The sequence below is a fragment of the Lissotriton vulgaris genome, chromosome 1_1, assembly GCF_964263255.1.
Source record: "Lissotriton vulgaris chromosome 1_1, aLisVul1.2, whole genome shotgun sequence".
Lineage (NCBI taxonomy): Eukaryota > Metazoa > Chordata > Amphibia > Caudata > Salamandridae > Lissotriton > Lissotriton vulgaris.
This window is the reverse complement of record NC_141685.1, coordinates 464,159,071-464,177,832: the sequence shown is the minus strand read 5'-3', so window position 1 is coordinate 464,177,832 and position 18,762 is coordinate 464,159,071. Positions and strand designations below refer to the sequence as shown.

The 18,762-nt window shown below is 43.7% G+C and overlaps 1 protein-coding gene across 5 annotated transcripts in view; it reads right to left on the bottom strand.

Moving 5' to 3' along the window:
* SGIP1 (SH3GL interacting endocytic adaptor 1) overlaps window positions 1-18,762 on the bottom strand; it is a 1,273,000-nt gene that overhangs the window by 947,251 nt on the left and 306,987 nt on the right. For 4 of the 5 annotated variants that reach the window (XM_086953766.1, XM_086953786.1, XM_086953772.1 and 1 more), the window contains exon 4: window positions 17,919-17,975. In XM_086953766.1, coding sequence (XP_086809892.1) covers window positions 17,919-17,975 — 57 coding nt within the window. The remainder of the gene's footprint in view (window positions 1-17,918; window positions 17,976-18,762) is intronic. The other variant, XM_086953779.1, reaches the window with a different exon arrangement.

The following is an 18,762-nucleotide window of genomic DNA, read 5'->3' as shown; positions in this document are numbered from 1 at the left end:
TTACCTTTGTGACCGTCCCAAACAACATTAATACCATCATGGGACTTAATGCCTTTCTCAGCTAAATTCACGTCTTATCCTCTTTTGAATGATGTATAATCACATGTATTGGTTTTATGTACATTGCAACTTCTGATTTTTTTATGCTACAAAACCCTGAAATTTCCAATAAAAACTTTTGAAATAAAAAATAAAAAAGAATATTTGTACAGAAGGTCGATTCTGTGGATAGGGAGAAACTTGAGAGGGTGTTGTCTCATGAAGAAATAATCGGGGCTTTGCAAGATTTACCATCTGGTAAAGCAGCCGGCCCTGGCCAGATTACGTTAGAGTTCTACTAAATATTCATAGACACTATTGGACCAGGCCTGATTGAGGTTATCCACATTGCTCAAAGGGGGGAGCCCGTACCAGAGTTCTGAGCCGGAGCGGATGTCATAGTTTTCTTAAAAAAAGATAAGCCACCTAGTGAGCCAGGTTCATATCGCCCCATAACATTATTGAATAGTAATGTTAAAATATTTTCAAAAGAAATTGCCACAAGGTTAAGCAATATATTAAAGAACACGATTCACCCCTGTCATCATGGGTTCCTTATGGGTTGTGGAACTACACAGCATGCAGGGCGTGTGATAACACTCTTTGATGCAACAGAGATCTCAGGAGACCCTATGGCCGCTTTGTTACTATATGCTGAGAAGGCATTAGATAGGGTCTCCTGGGATTTTTTTTTATGGGAATCGATGAGATGGTTTGGGTTGGGGGATGGTTTTATTAAGGCTATCCAGGTACTTTATTCTGCACCCACTGCTCGCTTAAGGCTAACTGGTGGTCATAATCTGCCTTTCAATAGTCAGCGGGGGACCCGGCAGGGGTGTCCACCTTCTCCCCTGTTATTTGCTATATATATATGGAACCTTTAATATGGTTATTTGAAGCCAACAATGGAATTCTCCCAATTGTTAGTCTGGGTGTTGAATCTACAGTTTTAGCCAACGCAGACGATGTGGCCATTGTTCCAGCCGATCCTCTCTCGGCGTTGATGGTGGTGGAGTTAATAGCACAATAATTTGGCATATACTCCGGGTATACTCTAAATAGAACTAAAACTCAAGTTATAAAGGATCAGCTTGTTAATATTGAAGATCCTCGTGTTAGACTCAGCAGTATACTTGGGAATTATGACCATGCCTTATTTAGAGAATTTGGTAGCCAAGAACATCAAGCCAGTTATCAGAAAGGCGAGAGTGGACTTTGATACACTAAATAATCTTCACTTATCACTTGTTGGATGATGTAACGTGGTGAAGATGATGTTTTTACCAAAAATTATTTATTCGCTTAGGGCAATTCCGCTGGAATTTCAAAAATCTTGGTGTGTTATTTTGGAAGGTATAGTTAATCGATTTATTTGGGTACACAGGAAAACTAGAAAGGGCTAGAAATGTCCTTACCACAGGATAAAGGTGGGTTTTCAGTTCCTGATTTTCGTAGTTATTACTGGGCTGCTGCTCTCCAATACTTGGGTATATGGTTTGGTTCATGTTCTAGGAATCTGAATGGGGAAACCGAGCTCCCGGATCTTTATAAGCTGTTACTGAGGGAGCATGCTGAGAATTGTTTTGGGAAATTAACAGAGTCCAGCTACTATAAAAGGACAAAATGTAAGATTCGTCTATCCGCCTTTAAGATCTGGGGGGACTAAAGAAAAAGATTGGTTTGGTGAAACTTAATCACTATACTCTGCTTTACAAAACCCCCTTTCTTCCGGAAATCTTTTCAGATGATGTTGTGGCAGTCTGGGCTACAAAGGGAGTTCGGATGGCTGGGGATCTAATATTGAATAAAAGGTTTTGTCAATTTGGTGATATTCAGCTGGAATTCAGGTCGGAAAGGGGCAATTTTCTTTAAATACCTGCAGTTGCGTTTTTTGGGTAAGAAGCTTGGGGGGAGGGGTTTAGTAGAAATAAAATTAGAGATATTATTAGAGGCAGTACCAAGGCCACCATTGGGCTACTGTACGCAGAACTGATCGCATTAAAACAGGACGATTTAGCTAAGCATGAGACTAAATGGGTGGAACGTGTGGGAGCAGTGCCAGAGGCCCTCGTAGAATCTTTAGAATTAGCTCAGATGGTTCTGTGCTCTGCCGGGTTCCAAGCGCAACATTTCAAAACTGTTTTTGCTTTATATTATACTCCATGAACAACGGAGAGTTTGCTCTTCATCAGTTAGGCTGAGCATTTAAACATAATAAACCAAGAGATATGCCAAAACTGAGATACTGATTCAACCTGGAAATTTTGTTCATAAGTTAGAAAAACACATTCCAACCTACGATGTTGCTAGTCAATAGCAATTTATTCAATTAATTTCAAAGAGAATTTTTAAACAATTTAATACATTTTATACAACACTACACCATTATTTATACAACACTCATTCAACTAGTCATCCATATCACAAACATACAAAATCAGACATCCATATGTACACAGAATTTAAGAATGATCACAAAGGAAAAACAACGAAACAGAGATTAGAAAAGGAGAGACAAAGAAACAAAGGCTGCTCATACAATATTCATCTGTGATATACCATATATCTATATATATATACAAAACTGGAGATTAATCATAAACAACTTAGATGATGTCACACATTGTATATACACAGGTTCAGAGTATCGGAATTCACAATTGTTTGAATTTTCAATTTAGAGAGAGCAGCACTCTGCACGGGGCCTACGCGTTTCGAGTCCTATACAATGAGGGGACTCTCATCAGGGCCGGGGAAGTTATCCTACTGGTCTGCAAGGCCACTTCGCAGGTGTAGAAAACGGGGATGCGGTCGGTCGCGCTCACTGGGGGGGGTGACGAAGTCAAACTTACTTAATCCAAATGGACCGAGGAGGTATTCTCAAAAGTGGTGAACCCAAGGTGGAGACCAACGGGGTATGAAGTACCTGTGTGGGTAAGGCTTTGGACTAAATCAGCAGGCGTCCCACTTGAATTTGGACGAATGCTGGAAATTATTCTAAGAACTCCTGAGGGGATTGATTTCCTCGTATCGGTCGGCGTCTCCGGAGCGCTGATCCTTCGCGCATGCGCTGCGCATGCGCGAAGGATCAGCGCTCCGGAGACGCCGACCGATACGAGGAAATCAATCCCCTCAGGAGTTCTTAAAATAATTTCCAGCATTCGTCCAAATTCAAGTGGGACGCCTGCTGATTTAGTCCAAAGCCTTACCCACACAGGTACTTCATACCCCGTTGGTCTCCACCTTGGGTTCACCACTTTTGAGAATACCTCCTCGGTCCATTTGGATTAAGTAAGTGTGACTTCGTCACCCCCCCCAGTGAGCGCGACCGACCGCATCCCCGTTTTCTACACCTGCGAAGTGGCCTTGCAGACCAGTAGGATAACTTCCCCGGCCCTGATGAGAGTCCCCTCATTGTATAGGACTCGAAACGCGTAGGCCCCGTGCAGAGTGCTGCTCTCTCTAAATTGAAAATTCAAACAATTGTGAATTCCGATACTCTGAACCTGTGTATATACAATGTGTGACATCATCTAAGTTGTTTATGATTAATCTCCAGTTTTGTATATATATATAGATATATGGTATATCACAGATGAATATTGTATGAGCAGCCTTTGTTTCTTTGTCTCTCCTTTTCTAATCTCTGTTTCGTTGTTTTTCCTTTGTGATCATTCTTAAATTCTGTGTACATATGGATGTCTGATTTTGTATGTTTGTGATATGGATGACTAGTTGAATGAGTGTTGTATAAATAATGGTGTAGTGTTGTATAAAATGTATTAAATTGTTTAAAAATTCTCTTTGAAATTAATTGAATAAATTGCTATTGACTAGCAACATCGTAGGTTGGAATGTGTTTTTCTAACTTATGAACAAAATTTCCAGGTTGAATCAGTATCTCAGTTTTGGCATATCTCTTGGTTTATTATATTATATTATACTCCGGCGAGACTAGTGCAGTGGGGTGGGCTATCGGGGATAACCTGTCGGCGTTGTGGTGCGGAGGCAGCAGATCTCGTGCATATGTTTGCATCCTGCCCACGCCTTTAGTGCTTGTTAGAATCCATCACGAGAATTTTAGATCTGTCACTGGGGCTAAAAATCACATTAACCCCGCTTTGGTTTTGCTGGGAGTAAGTAGTAGAGAACAAAATGATATGGCTTATTAATTTCTTTTTGTGGTCCTGGCCATATTACGGATGAATATCGCTTCTGCCTGGCTCGACCCTTTACCCCCAACCTTTCAACAAAGGCTTGCACGGTTACTTTCAATATATACAATGGAAAGAGCTATTTATGAGAGGAAGGGGAAAAAATTTAAACTGCTATGACGGAGTATATGGTCTCCCTTAGCAAGATGGAAGGATCAATAGGAATTGCAACAATTCGGGTAGATAAGTTGAGTAGGAGGGTGGAATTAACTGTGCTGTTTTAAGTTAAAATGTTCTTTTTGTGAAATCAGATTAATGTTTTTCTGTTAGACAATTTGTTTCCCTCTGCTCAAAATGTGTCCTTCTTTGATACTTTGCAATAAGTTTATGTAACATATTGTATGCCTCTTCCCAAAACCCCGTATTGGTGTATTTTGAATTTGGTTGTGATTTGTGCTGATCGCTGGGAAAAAATGTCAAAACTGAATAAAGAGATAGAAAAAGAAAAACTTCAAAGAGCTTGGGAGGCAGCAGGAGGACGACCGTGATTCAAGGTACACTATTGAGCAGTTTGTCCTCAGAGGGCGGCCCTGGAGGGTGTCGCCTGGTAATAGGAGAAGGGCAGCATATACAAAGGCTTTAGGATCAGTAATCAGCAGTAGAAAATAAGATGATAAAGGCACACACACACAGCGTGCGTGTGTCTGCTTGCTCCCGCGGCAATACTCCTTGGGAGTGAACTGGCCAGAAAAGGTGGGACATACCCACCCGTAGCCATTTGCAGGCTACAATTTTTAAGGACACAAAGGAAAGCCAATCCAAAGTGTGGGAAGAGTCAGACCCCACAAAGTAGAGAACAGATCGCCTACAGCGCTAGCGCAGTTTAGGCTCGACATAAAAAAGACTGAGGTGAAGGGCAGCTCCCGAAAATGGTTTTTTTGATTGTTAGGTGATTAGCAGTGTATATAAAGCTCTGTCCTGAGTCGGCCTTCATCCCCAGAGGAAAAAGCATAGAAGAAACAAAGAGCTTTGACTCCCTGATTTAAAAGGAATATGCTACTTACCAGTATGCATCTGTTCTTGGCATAGAGGGCTGCAGAGTGGTACATTATGAATAGATCGCCATCTGGTGTTGGGCTCGGATGATTGCACTTTGTTTTTCTCTTGGAGAGTCTTTTGTATCTTGGTGACTCCTCCCTTGGTTGGTAGTGCGCATGGGCATCGGCTCCATCCTTAGATTGTTTTGCCATAGTAGGGTTAGATGGAGTAGTATAGTAGAATACAGATAAGAGTGCCCATGTAAGTGTATCTAAATAAGATAATGTTGGAACAGACACAGGTTTCCGGGGATGCTGGGAGGGCATGTACCACTCTGCAGCCCTCTATGCCAAGAACAGATGCATACTGGTAAGTAGCATATTCCGTTCGAGGCATATGGGCTGCAGATGGTACATTATGAATAGACTATACAGCAGTTCTCTCCCTAGCGGTGGTCGCCCGTGTCTGTTGCAACTGTCTGAAACAATGTTTTTAATACTGCTTGTCCCACTCTAGCTTGTTGTGTTGTGTGCACATCTACACAATAGTGTTTTGTGAAGGTGTGCGGTGTAACCCAGGTAGCCGCTTTGCATATGTCATCTAGTGGAATGTTTCCCAGAAATGCCATAGATGCTCCTAGTTTACGTGTAGAGTGAGCTCTAGGAGGAACAGTTAATGTTCTCTTTGCCTTTAAGTAGCATATTTGAATGCATTTTACAATCCATCTGGCAATGCCCGCTTTGGAGATGGGATTGCCTTTATGTGTGGGAGAAAACGCAACAAATAGCTGTTTTGTCTTTCTGAAAGTTTGTGTTCTTTCTATATAGTACAATATGGCCCTTCTAACATCCAGTGTATGTAGGGCTCTTTCAGCTACTGTTTGTGGTTTTGGAAAGAAAACCGGTAATTCCACTGACTGATTGATGTGGAATGCTGAAATAACCTTCGGTAAGAATTTTGGGTTTGTTCTAAGAACCACTTTATTTTGGTGTAGCTGCATAAATGGTTCTTGAATCGTAAAAGCCTGCAGTTCACTTACTCTTCTAAGTGACGTGATAGCTATGAGGAAGGCCACCTTCCATGTGAGGAATTGTATTTCACACCTATGCATAGGTTCAAAGGGTGGCCCCATTAGTCTGGTAAGCACTATGTTGAGATTCCAGACTGGGGAAGGTGGTCTTCTTGGTGGAATGACTCTTTTGAGTCCTTCCATGAAAGCTTTAATTGCTGGTACTTTAAACAGTGACAGATGTTGCCTGTTTTGTAGGTACGCCGCTATGGCTGCGAAATGAACTCTGATAGAGGTATATGCTAGGTTACATTGCTGTAAGTGTAATAAATAGCAAATGATTTGTTTAGTGGATGCGTCCAGAGGGTTGATGTGCTTACTGTTACAGTGTATAGCAAACGTCTTCCATTTTGCTGCATAGCATGCTCTGGTGGTAGGACGTCTTGCTTGTTTAATGATTTCCATGCATTCTGGTGGTAAATCTAAATACCCAAACTCTATGACCTCAGGAGCCAGATCGCTAGGTTCAGTTGTTTGGGATCTGGGTGCATTATTTCTCCATGGTTCTGTGTAAGATGCATGGGTAATAACCTTAGCTTTTGATGTGGTACTTGTGAGAGTTGTAGCAGCGTGGTGAACCACGGCTGTCTTGCCCACGTGGGTGCCACTAGTATCATTGTCATTGAGTGTTGCTGCAGTTTCCGAACCAGTAATGGAATTAGTGGTAGAGGAGGGAACGCGTAAGCAAATTTGTTGGACCAATTTATCCACAGTGCATTGCCCTGGGACCTTTGGTGTGGGTACCTGGATGCGAATTCTTTGCATTTTGCGTTCTGATGATTGGCAAACAGATCTATCTCTGTTTGCCCCCCATTTTTGGAAGAATGGCTGTAGTATTTGGTCGTGCAGCTCCCATTCGTGTACTTGTTCTGACTGTCTGCTTAGGATGTCTGCTATTTGATTTTGAACTCCTGGTAGGTGTTCCGCTAACAGGTAGATCTTTTGAGGAATGGCCCATCTCCATATGTCCTGTGCTAGTCTGGACAGTTGGAGAGAGTGTGTCCCCCCCTGTTTTTGAATATAATACATTGCAGTCATGTTGTCTGTTCTGATCAGGACTGCTTTGCTTGTTATTTGCATTTGGAAAGCTTTTAGTGCTAGAAATATTGCTAATAGTTCTAGGTAGTTGATGTGCAGTTTCTTTTGCTGCACACTCCACTTCCCCTGTACTGTGTATCTGTCCATATGCGCTCCCCATCCGGAGAGCGATGCGTCCGCTGTTATTATTACTTGTGGAATTGGCTCTAGGAACGACCGTCCCTTGGAAATGTTTTCTGTGTTCCACCACTTCAGAGAGCGATACGTCCGGTCGTTTACCAACACCAGATCTGTAATCTGACCTTGAGCCTGATTCCATTGTGTCGCTAGACACTCTTGTAGTGGGCGCATTCGTAGTCTGGCATGTAGTATTAGCAGTATGCAGGAGGACATCATGCCTAATAGTTGCATAAACACTTGTGCTGGTAGTGAGTGTTGTGGTTGAAATCTTTGTATTAACCCGACCATTGTCTGTACTCTGATTGGGTTGGGGTATGCTATTGCCTTTTCTGTGTCTACTGTAGCCCCCAGGTATTGCTGAATCTGGTTTGGTTGCAGGTGTGATTTTTTGTAGTTCACCGTGAACCCTAGGTGGTGCAGCAATTGAATTGTCTTCTGTGTGTTGTGAAGACATTCTTCCTTTGATTTGGCCTTTATTAGCCAATCGTCCAAGTATGGGAAGACATGTATTTGTTGTCTTCTTAGGTGTGCTGCCACCACAGCTAGGCATTTTGTGAAAACTCTCGGTGCTGTTGTGACACCGAACGGAAGGACTTTGAACTGATAGTGTTGTCCTTCTAACACAAACCTTAGGTATTTTCTGTGGGCTTTGTGAATTGGGATATGAAAGTAAGCGTCTTTTAGATCCAGTGTAGAAAGAAAGTCCCCTTTCTTCAGTAAAGGGAGTACTTGTTGGAGCGTGACCATGTGGAAGTGCTCCGAATTTATGTAAGCATTGAGAGGTCTGAGGTCTAATATTGGTCTTAGGGACCCGTCCTTTTTGGGGATCAGGAAGTATAGAGAGTATACTCCTGTTCCTTGTTGATCTTTTGGGACCTTCTCTATTGCATGCTTTTGTAGAAGTGCTAGAACTTCTTCTCTTAACAATGTCAGATGATCTTGACTCATTGGACGCTGTTTGGGGGGGATGTTTGGTGGGGTAGCTGTGAGTTCTAGGCAATAACCATGTTGGATAATTTGTCTCACCCACTTGTCTGACGTGATGTTTTCCCAGACAGGTAGGAACTGTGATAGACGTCCCCCGACCGGTGTTATGTGGTCTGGGGGGAGTTCTATGAAGTCACTGTTTTGGTGTTGAGGCGTTGCGGTTGTTATTATTTCCGCGGCCTCTACCCTTATTGTGGTTACCTCTGTAACTGCCTCTTGAATTACCTCTGGGTGATGTTGGTGTGAAAGATGTGGATTGCTGATTTGTTCCTGTGTTCTTTGAGCCCCCTCTATAGGTGGATCTACGAAAGGAACCTCTGTGTGTTGGCTGTTGCAATGCTCCCATTGACTTAGCCGTTTCCGTATCTTTCTTCATTTTTTCTAATGTCTCGTCTGTGCTTGAACCAAACAATGTCTTCTGATCAAATGGTTTGTTCAGTAGGGCTGTTTGTACTTCTTGTTTGAATCCTGAGATTCTAAGCCATGCGTGCCTTCTTAGCATGACACTAGTGTTAATAGACCTTGCTGCAGTGTCTGCTGCGTCTAATGCACACTTAATGGAAGTATTGGTTATTATTTTACCTTCCTGTATTAATTGGTCTGCCTTCTTCTGATGTTCTTTTGGGAGATGTGTGAGAAGTTTTTCTAACTCATCGTAATGTGCCCTGTCGTAACGTGCGAGTAGTGCTTGTGTATTGGCTATACGCCAGCTATTCGCTGCCTGTGATGCTACTCTTTTGCCTGATGCATCTATTAACTTCGACTCTTTATCTGGTGGAGGAGCCTCTCCTGTAGATAATGAGTTTGCTCTTTTACGAGCGTTTGAGACCACCAGCGAGTCTAGAGGTACATGCCCTCTAATAAATATTGGGTCCTTTGGAGCCGCTTTGTATTTTTTATCGATTCTTGGGTTTAACACCCAGGCTGTCACTGGGTTTTCGAATATTTCCTCTGTGTGAGTAAGAAGACCCTTCAGCATAGGAAGAGTACCTCCTCTGTGCATTAGGTAGAGTCTCTAACAAGAAATCCTCTATTTGAGGTTCTGTATGCATATCTAGTTTGTGATATTTTGCTGCCCTATTAATGAGCTGCACAAAACCTGTGTTATCATCAGGTGGTGAAGGCTTTGAGGGATATAGCTCTGGGTCGTTGTCCTCATCTGACCCTACATCATAATTTTCCCATGGATCCTCCTCATCTGGGATAGTTTCGTCATCCCCTTGAGGTTCTCCCTCCCCTAGATCACTGTCTACATCTGACTGAGGTGTAGCTGGTCTTGGTGTGGAAGGTGTAGGAATATTTGGCCTATTGTGAGGAATAGGAGAAGAGGGTGTGACTCTAGGACGAGGAGAAGCAGGAGGAGTTATATTCGTCCCCATTGTTCTCTTTTTTGAAGGAAGAGGTTTATCTTCTGACTGTTCACTCTTTCTCTTCTTCGTGACCACTTTCCCAGTTTGTGGATCAATAAACAAGATCTTTTGTTTGGGATCTGTCTGTTGCTCCTGAATCGGTACCGAGGGTCCTGGTTCCGAGAGCGGTTTTTGTTCGATCGTCAGATCTTGTTGTTTTTGACACCGAATGTCTGCTCGATTCCGACTTTCTGGGTATCGAGTGTCTTTTGGGCGATAAATCATATTTATGTTTCGACATGGAATGTTTCGATACCGAGCTCTCCTTTGTATGTAGCCTCGGTGCCGAAGTCGATGTCGCCCTTTTCTCGGCTCCGACATGGTGGGAGTCCGAGTGTTTCGGTTTCGGTTTCGTTGCCGGGCCCGAGGGCGGGGCGTCGGAAACTTTTTTCAGCGGTTTGACCGGGCCCGAGGGCGGGGTCGTTACCGCACGGGGTCGGTTTTTTGGTAAGGGGACGTCGTCACTCACGGTTTGTTGCTCGAAGAGTTCTTCAACCTCCGACTGGTCCCCTTCCGACCCCGACTGGTCCTCTTCTTCCTCGATTTGTTCGTCTCCGAACAGCTCCGGGATCGCTTCCGCCTGCATTCTGGAAACCTCGTGTCTTCGAGCTCGGCGATTTCTAATTGTTAGCTTGGAGGAGAATGCTGCGCAGGCTTCGCAGTCCCTGGATTCGTGTTCAGGCGATAGACAGAGGTTGCACACCTCGTGTAGGTCCTTGTGTGGGAACTTAGCACCACACGTTGGACATTTTTTGAATGGAGTCCTTTCCATGGACTCCGGGCTTGACTGCGTCGAGAAAGGCCTCCTGTTCTTCGACGTAGATCCAAGTTTTTCTCTTCTATTTTGAATTTGTAACGCGTCGGAATGGAAATGAACGCGTTCGATAACAATACCGTCGAATTGGAAAGGGAATACGCGCCGAAAAATCACTTTCTTCTGAAGTTGATCTGGAGCGTCTCGATCTTCATCCGAACCCGATGGCGGAAAAAAACAATCTAAGGATGGAGCCGATGCCCATGCGCACTACCAACCAAGGGAGGAGTCACCAAGATACAAAAGACTCTCCAAGAGAAAAACAAAGTGCAATCATCCGAGCCAAACACCAGATGGCGATCTATTCATAATGTACCATCTGCAGCCCATATGCCTCGAACATATAGTATCTTAAATGAAAACCGCACAGTTTATTAATGCGAATAAGGCTTCAATGTCATATGAATGTTGTTTTAGTTTGACACAAAGAACATTGTTAACACCACGCTCCTGAACATAGTTGGTGACACTTTCTTCTGCTCTGCACTTCAGCCAACAAGTATTTCATCCCACAGAAGGAGGCTAGCAAGGGACTTTCCTATGGCTTGATCTTGTCAATAATTCAGTCTAATGTCATGTAGTGCGACCTATCTAGCAACTGGTATAAGTCTATACTGTGTCTACTCCGTGTTGAGTCGTGGTCAGTGTTTCTATGTATACAGGGAAAGGTTTATTTTCAGAGGAGCCTGTGCCCAAGTAGCGGCCAAGAACCCTTTGAGGTCATTTTTAGGAGACAACAAGCTGAGGCTGCCGAAAAGGTTAATCATTACCATTCACAAAGCCAGTAAACCTCTTCAAACAGCGGTTACAGAGACGGGACTGGAAAATGTTTGGAGAACTTTACATAAAGAGGACAGGGATTGCTTTTTTTACGCATGTCCGTTTTTTATCGCACAAAGAGCTGGAGGAAGTAGGTGGATCACATATGGTATTATCCCTTTTTCGGACCATACAGATATAGGCTACGATGGGAACTCAGGGGAAGCTGGAACTGCCAATTTAAACGGCAATACCCGGATAATAATGTATAAATTAGACAAGCCATTATTTTCTACTTAGTCATCCATTGCAAAGGTGCCACCTCTCCTGCCACAAACCGGGACCCCTTAAAGCGGTTGGCCAAGAGAGCCTGATAACAGAATAGGCCTCTTGGAGGTGTTAACATACATTAGTGGATAGCATGTTAAGAGAACTCAGAGTTAAAACTGAACATTAACAACGAATCATGCTTAAGCGTTTAAATCAGAATAAAGGCTCAACTCCCTATATTCCAAAATGCTTTAAGTGGAGTAAATGCTTCTTTCCTTAGGACAAACCTTTTACGGAACATGGAATAGGGTACGAAAGCAACTTGCCAACAGGCTCAGAACACATGCTAAGAGATAATTCTTAGATGAAATTAGGATGAGAGATGGAATGTAGTCTATACTACTATTATAAAGGAAGAACTTTGAGGCTTTGAGGCGGGTAAACTCAGGAACATCCGAGCAAATCCACACACCCGATGCATTGTTGTAATCCTCAGGGTGTGCAGATGGACATAGGCTATATAAAGTTAAAAAATACGTTATATTAAAAAAAATTACATTATAAAAAAAGTAGTCCCCTCGAAGTAGCGCCGGCCGCGACCTGCGTGCTGACGTCAGGAGCGCGGGGAGGTGCGGTGTCCAGGAGCGCGAGGAGGAGTGGCGGACATGGTGCGGGGGAGGAGCGGTGACGAGCGGCGGACATGGCGCGGGGGAGGAGGTGAGGAGCAGCGGACCGGCGGGAGGAGCGGTGACCAGCGGCGAGGAGCAGTGAACTGAGAAGCGGCGGCTGAGGTAAGGCTCCGGGGACAATGTCGGGCAGGCGGGGGTCGGGGGAGGCGGGGGACGGGGACTTACACCAAAACAGAAGGAGGAGCGGTGAACTGAGGAGCGGCGGCTGAGGTAAGGCTCCGGGGGACAATGTCGGGTAGGTGGGGGGTCGGGGCAGGCGGGGGATGGGGACTTACACCAAAACAGAAGGATAGAATTTAGATCGGCTGAGGTAAGGCTCCGGGGGACAATGTCGGGTAGGTGGGGGTCGGGGCAGGCGGGGGATGGGGACTTACACCAAAACAGAAGGATAGAATTTAGATCGGCTGAGGTAAGGCTCCGGGGGACAATGTCGGGGCAGGCGGCGGTCGGGGCAGGCGGGGGACGGGGACTTACAGCATCTGCCATGGAGATTTATGCAGAGCGCCTCAACACTGGGCCTTTGTTACATCCGGGGGATAATGTCGGGGCAGGCGGGGGTCGGGGCAGGCGGGGGACGGAGCGGCAGGGGGCTCGGGCTGCTGGGCAATGTCGGGGCAGGCGGGGGTCGGGGAAGCCTGATTGCTCCCGGACACCGGACAAGGTCGGGAAGGGCTGCTAGTTTGTTAGAATGCAGGAAGCTCATTATCTTTTGGCAAATTTATAATCAACTTTAGAATAGGGGGACTGAATTATTAGCAGGGGTGCAAGATTACTTGTAAAAGTCACTTTCATTATGAAATCCTTAGCAGCGACAAGATGGAAAGCCCAATTAAGGTTGATGAAGTGTTTGGGCTCCGATAGGGCATTGGAACCAGCTACACCGCTAGAAGACCAATGGAGATCTTCTTGCATCTGTTATGGCCAATCTCTCTGATACCTTTATTGAGAATTAAGGGATAACACCATAGATGACTGAGGCCGGCATCACTTTAGTTACAAAGTCAGACCCATTGGAAAGAGCACTGTATTGTCCCACGTTACAGATGAACAGAAACACCACCATTATCACTGGAAGTTTAACCAACAGACCCCATAAATCTCAGAGCCTGACCAGTCAGGTTTTTCCAGCGTAGACAAATGCATTACAGAATTAGAAAAATGATTCCTCCTTTAGAAAAGGTTAGGGGGAAGAACTACGCTGCAGCTGCAGTGACGTTAGCTGTTTGAATGTGTTAATTAGTCTTTGCATCGATTGGCTTAGGGTGAATATTAAAGCTCCCAAAGCAAGGACACTGCTTAATGGGAGGAACCCCTTAATCTTTATCTGAGGGATGAGACAAGGTTAGCGCCCTATTACCATGTTTGGTTTAGCAATGGAGCCCTTTGCAGATATAGTATGACAACATCAAAATGTAGCAAGCATTCCCTTTGGAGGAGCAGTGCATAAAATCTGCCTCTTTCATAATTACTTCCATTTTACTAGGGGAGCGATTTGGTGGACCTAAAAGAACCATTATGACTCTTAAGCAAGAACTGGAGAGTTATGGGACACCATAAGGATTAAATGTGAACTAATGGAGGTGGTCTAGTCTGTTCATCAGGTCTGAGGAACAATGGCTTGACAGCTCTACTTTTCACTGGAAAACAAAAATTTATTTATTTATTTATAGCATTTGTAAAGCGCTTCTGCAACCCTACGGGCATCCTGGCGCTGTGTACATATTGCTGAATAAATACTGTGCATCAGAGGAGGGGAGGATAGTATAAAGGTTCAGGTGAGATTAAGCTTTGGGGAAGAGCCATGTTTTCACTTTTTTTCGGAAGGCCATCAGTTCGTCTGTTTTCCTGATGTCGATAGGCATTTTATTCCACAGATGGGCTGCGGCTATGCTAAAGGCTCTGCCACCATAAGTGGCTTTCCTGATTCTGGGTATGCTTATAAGATTGGAGGATGAGGATCGGAGGGACCGTGTGGGTATATACCATTTGAATTTCTTTTGAAGTGGTCGGGGGCCCATCCTGTGTACTGCCCTAAAGACAATGCAGAGGGATTTAAAACAGATCCTTTGATGTACAGGTAACCAGTGAAGGTCAGCCAGAGCGAGGGTGGTAGAGGATCTTCGCTCTCGGGAGAGTGCCAGCTTCGCTGCTGCCGCCTGGATGCTTTGCAGTCTGGAGATCAAATAGGCTGGGGATTCCAGAAGCAGAGCATTACAGTAATCCAGGCGGCTGAGAATGGTGCTCCTAACTATGGTGGCTCTGACCTGCGCTGGTAGGAGGGGTAGCAGCTTTCGCAGTCCTCTCATTAAAGCAAAGCAGCTACTCACCTGCTTAAAATGAACATATAACTCGAAGTTCACTTGATGAGGCCTTGTGACGTTGATCAGGCAGCTAACCTGCTGAGACAGGTAGAAGACCTAAAGGAATCTGGGGAAATGGACACTATTATATTATCTGGTTTGGCTGAATAAATAAGAAAAATCTGCATAGCACCTCAGCTCTTATACCAGGTCATCACCCATCTATCCACAAATGAATTGCAGTTCAAACTTTGATTAATACATTTTATGAGGTGGGAAGTAACCTGTGATTTGCAAGTGATGATCCCAATACCAACGGGCCAGCTGAGCCCCCATGGATCCAGTACACGAATCGTGCAATCGCTGCAGGACAATGTTGGACCTGATGGGGATTCCCAAGGCAGAAATACCACGTACGACACCTGAGAAGAGTGATGTGGCTTGTACTGGGAAAATGTAGCTTTCTAGCACACTATGGGGGTCACTACATGCCCTTCTTGCCTCCACACTTTTATCCTCAGTTCATTCTAGGCACGCAACCAAAAGCATTTCAGATATCGTAGGAGGGGAACTGAAAAGCAGCAATGAATAAAAGCTTTCTGTGCTGCAAATGGGAGTATGTCTTGGATGACAATGTTAGCGTTCCTACATTCAACTTCACCACTGGGTTATAAGAACATGTTACGTTAGCCACCAGTGGGGATCCTTACTGTGACAAATTCCTTAAAACTCGAACAGGGGTCAAGGGACTTATTTAGCTCATATGCAGCCTTCTTAATATCAAGCGACAATGGACCAGAGGTAGATAGATCAGTGTAAATGGGATGCGGACATTGGCCTTCCTGTCAAGAAAGAAGACGGACTCTAACTATGGTGAGCAGTCCCAAACAATTCTAAAAGCAAGCAATACAGGAAAAATCCTTATAAAATGATGAGCCAATGGTACCTTACCACATATAAGCTGGAATATGCATATCTAAATCATAGTGTGAGGTACTGAGATTCAATGACATATGGTATAGTGGCCTTTGCTTCCACTCAACAAGTTTGAACCTTTGCATAGTGAATACTCAGAGGTATGGGCCCTGGGTGGTGGTGATGAGCCTGTATGAGGAGGCTCTCACTCATGCATCTAAAAAGGACAACAAGCTGTGACTCAATTCCTAAGTGTTGCTGAAAATCTCATAGTGGAGGGCATGGAAGAACTCCCCAGCCCTGCTGCAATTTCATCTAAGAGACAGACCTTCTAGCAGTAGATATGTAATTTTGTCTGCATCAATGTTGACACATTCCACAAGATATGGAACCCACAGATGCAACATTGCTTCATGCTGGCTGTGGCATTAGTTTCCCTGCAGAGACTGCAGCCTCTAGGCATATAAAGTATTGGGTGTGCTTCACTGTTTATTTTATTCTAAGTTTTATAGGATTGGAACATGTTTTGATGAGGGATCATGTTCGTTTATTTGTTTATCAGTCACATAGATGGGTAAGGGATGGAGATATGGGTGAGGGAGGGAGGAGGGGGGGCGACGAACGGTTGAGTTGTTGTGATAGGTTTATTTTGTTCTGCTCATTCTGTTTGGATGGTTCGTATTCTTTTTCTACTGTTTTGTCAATTTAAAAATTATTAAAACATTGAAAGAAAATAAAAACAAGGTCACCCTCCGAGATTAAAAAAAAAGAATACATAAAGGCATTTGCAGCAAGAGAATCTGGGGGTCAGTCGATCAAGAATGATCAATGAGGGTGGAACAATGGGCGTTTAAGGTATTTTACCCCAGCACATCCCTAAAGGGATATGTTTATGGAAACTAGTAAATTAGAAAATCTAAATGTTATCCCCAATAAATGTTATTCCCATGAAATACTAAGAACAGCAAACTCAACATTGCAACACTTTGGATCAGCTATATCATGTCAAGTGTCTTGGTTCTGGTTTTACTCACCTGTGTGCTCTTTTGCCCAAGATCCCATTGTGGGCGAGTGTCCTCGCTCCGCCTCTTTCAATATTGGTGCTACCACTCTGTGAACACCATCAATGTTCTTTTTTCATCACTGACTTTATATTTCTGCCTTCGCTTTCTCCTTAGCCTATCCATTTTTGCTCACATTCTCAATGTATCTTCTGGTGATTATTTGACTCCAGCCCATGGGAGCAGGTTGTGAAACAGCAACTTTAAATTGGCATTGTATTTAATGAGTCAAGATGTATGGGGCTAGAGGCTAGTGAAGGAAGAAAATGCAGATACATTGATGCAGCAAGGCTGCAAATAAGAGAAGGGAGAGTCAGTGAAGGGTAGCGGACTACTGGGAAGGATGGGATACAAAATGCTAAGAACCTCAGACAAGATTTGCTCATATTCTATGCATGCAAACAGACCGGAATCAGACCGTTCCTGTTTCCATACTTTAGCACACATGCCTTTGTACTGAGCAGCATGAATGTCAGACACATCCACTTGCACAGTTACCTTCTGCACGAGAGGTAGTTCAGACAGTATATTTGATGAGAAAATACAATCTCAGGGGGCAGTAGAATGATGGCCCTCAGAATACAGGAAGGTTGCAGTTTCAATGGTGAGGCTGCCATTCACCAAATAATTTGCAAGCAGTTATTTGCAGTCCAGAGAAGGCCTTAACATCTGGAAAATGTTAGGATACATCTCGAGGGCAATCAAGTACTTGTTTTTAGAACAAGCAGTCCATGCATTGCCCGGTAGGACTGACTAAGAATAGGGCACTAATTAATTATGAAGACCAGCTATCAAGTTCTCTGATATTTTTGATGTAATTCTGGTCTACCTTTCAAACAAAATGTGATTAGCCCACCATTTTCTGAGGATTATGACCTGTACAAGAGGTACGCATTTTTATATTAAAAAACAAAACTTAACAATGTCTGTGTGCTTATTGAAAGATACATAGAACGCATTGTACTCATGGCCGCATCTTTGAATTGTTCTTGTTCTGGAAGAAATTATAAATAAAACGGAAAAGCAACTAAAAACTAAGAATTTCTGGTTCTAGTGGCAATAAAGAACTAACAGACAGAACAGATAAGCTCAATCTCCTTCACAAAGTGCTTTTGCCTTTGGCTCACAAATCATTATTTTAGTAGATAGCAATTATTCACACAAGTAAGGATGAGGATCAGAATATTCATACTTACATATCGTTCCCAGTCAATTTCTGCATAAAATCCATTTGGGGCTCCATTTGCTTTCTTCTGGAAGAGATTTAATAGTACAAGGAACATTTAATAGAAATATTAACTTGTTGCTGATATTCAGTGATATGCACGATGAGAATTAACAGAGGTGGATTTGGAATTCTGTGTTTTTTCAAAATAAAGAAATGCTTAATTATTTGAGAACAATATTAAAGTTTTGCTTTATTTAAAATAGGTCACTTACACTATAGCAGAATTGGTTTAAAGACCATTTTTAAAATATGGCGAAATCACGCCCTATTGTTTTATAACCGTAGACATATGCCTATTGGCACTAATCGTCTCAAACGACAACTCCCATAGAACCAACTACGTTCCTGTAGTTAGAATGTGTGCACGTCACACGCCCACGTCCTCCGATGGAACCACGCCCACCAGCTACCGGCGTTCTCCTTCTTAGTCGGAGAACGCATGGAGAATGGTGCCGGCGGGATCCTATGAAGCCAGAAGTAGGTATCCTTAGGGAGGTTCTCCTTGACAAAGTAAGTGCTATATTATAGCATGCAAAAAATCGGGGGTTCACAGTTGAGTTCATCCCACTTCACTGTTTCGATCATGTATAGAAGTAAGAGTGCCGCAGACAGCGTGGGATATATGGATGTGTCAAGCAAGCGGGATGGCACAACAGTATATATGTAATGTTGCACAAGTTACTTACCTTCGGTAACAATATATCTGTAAGAAGCATTACTAGAGATAGGTTCCTTACCTTAGAATTACCCCCAGGCGTCAGACTGGATCCGGAAAGTTTTCGTCAGCAGTACCCCTGCGCATCGGTAGGAGT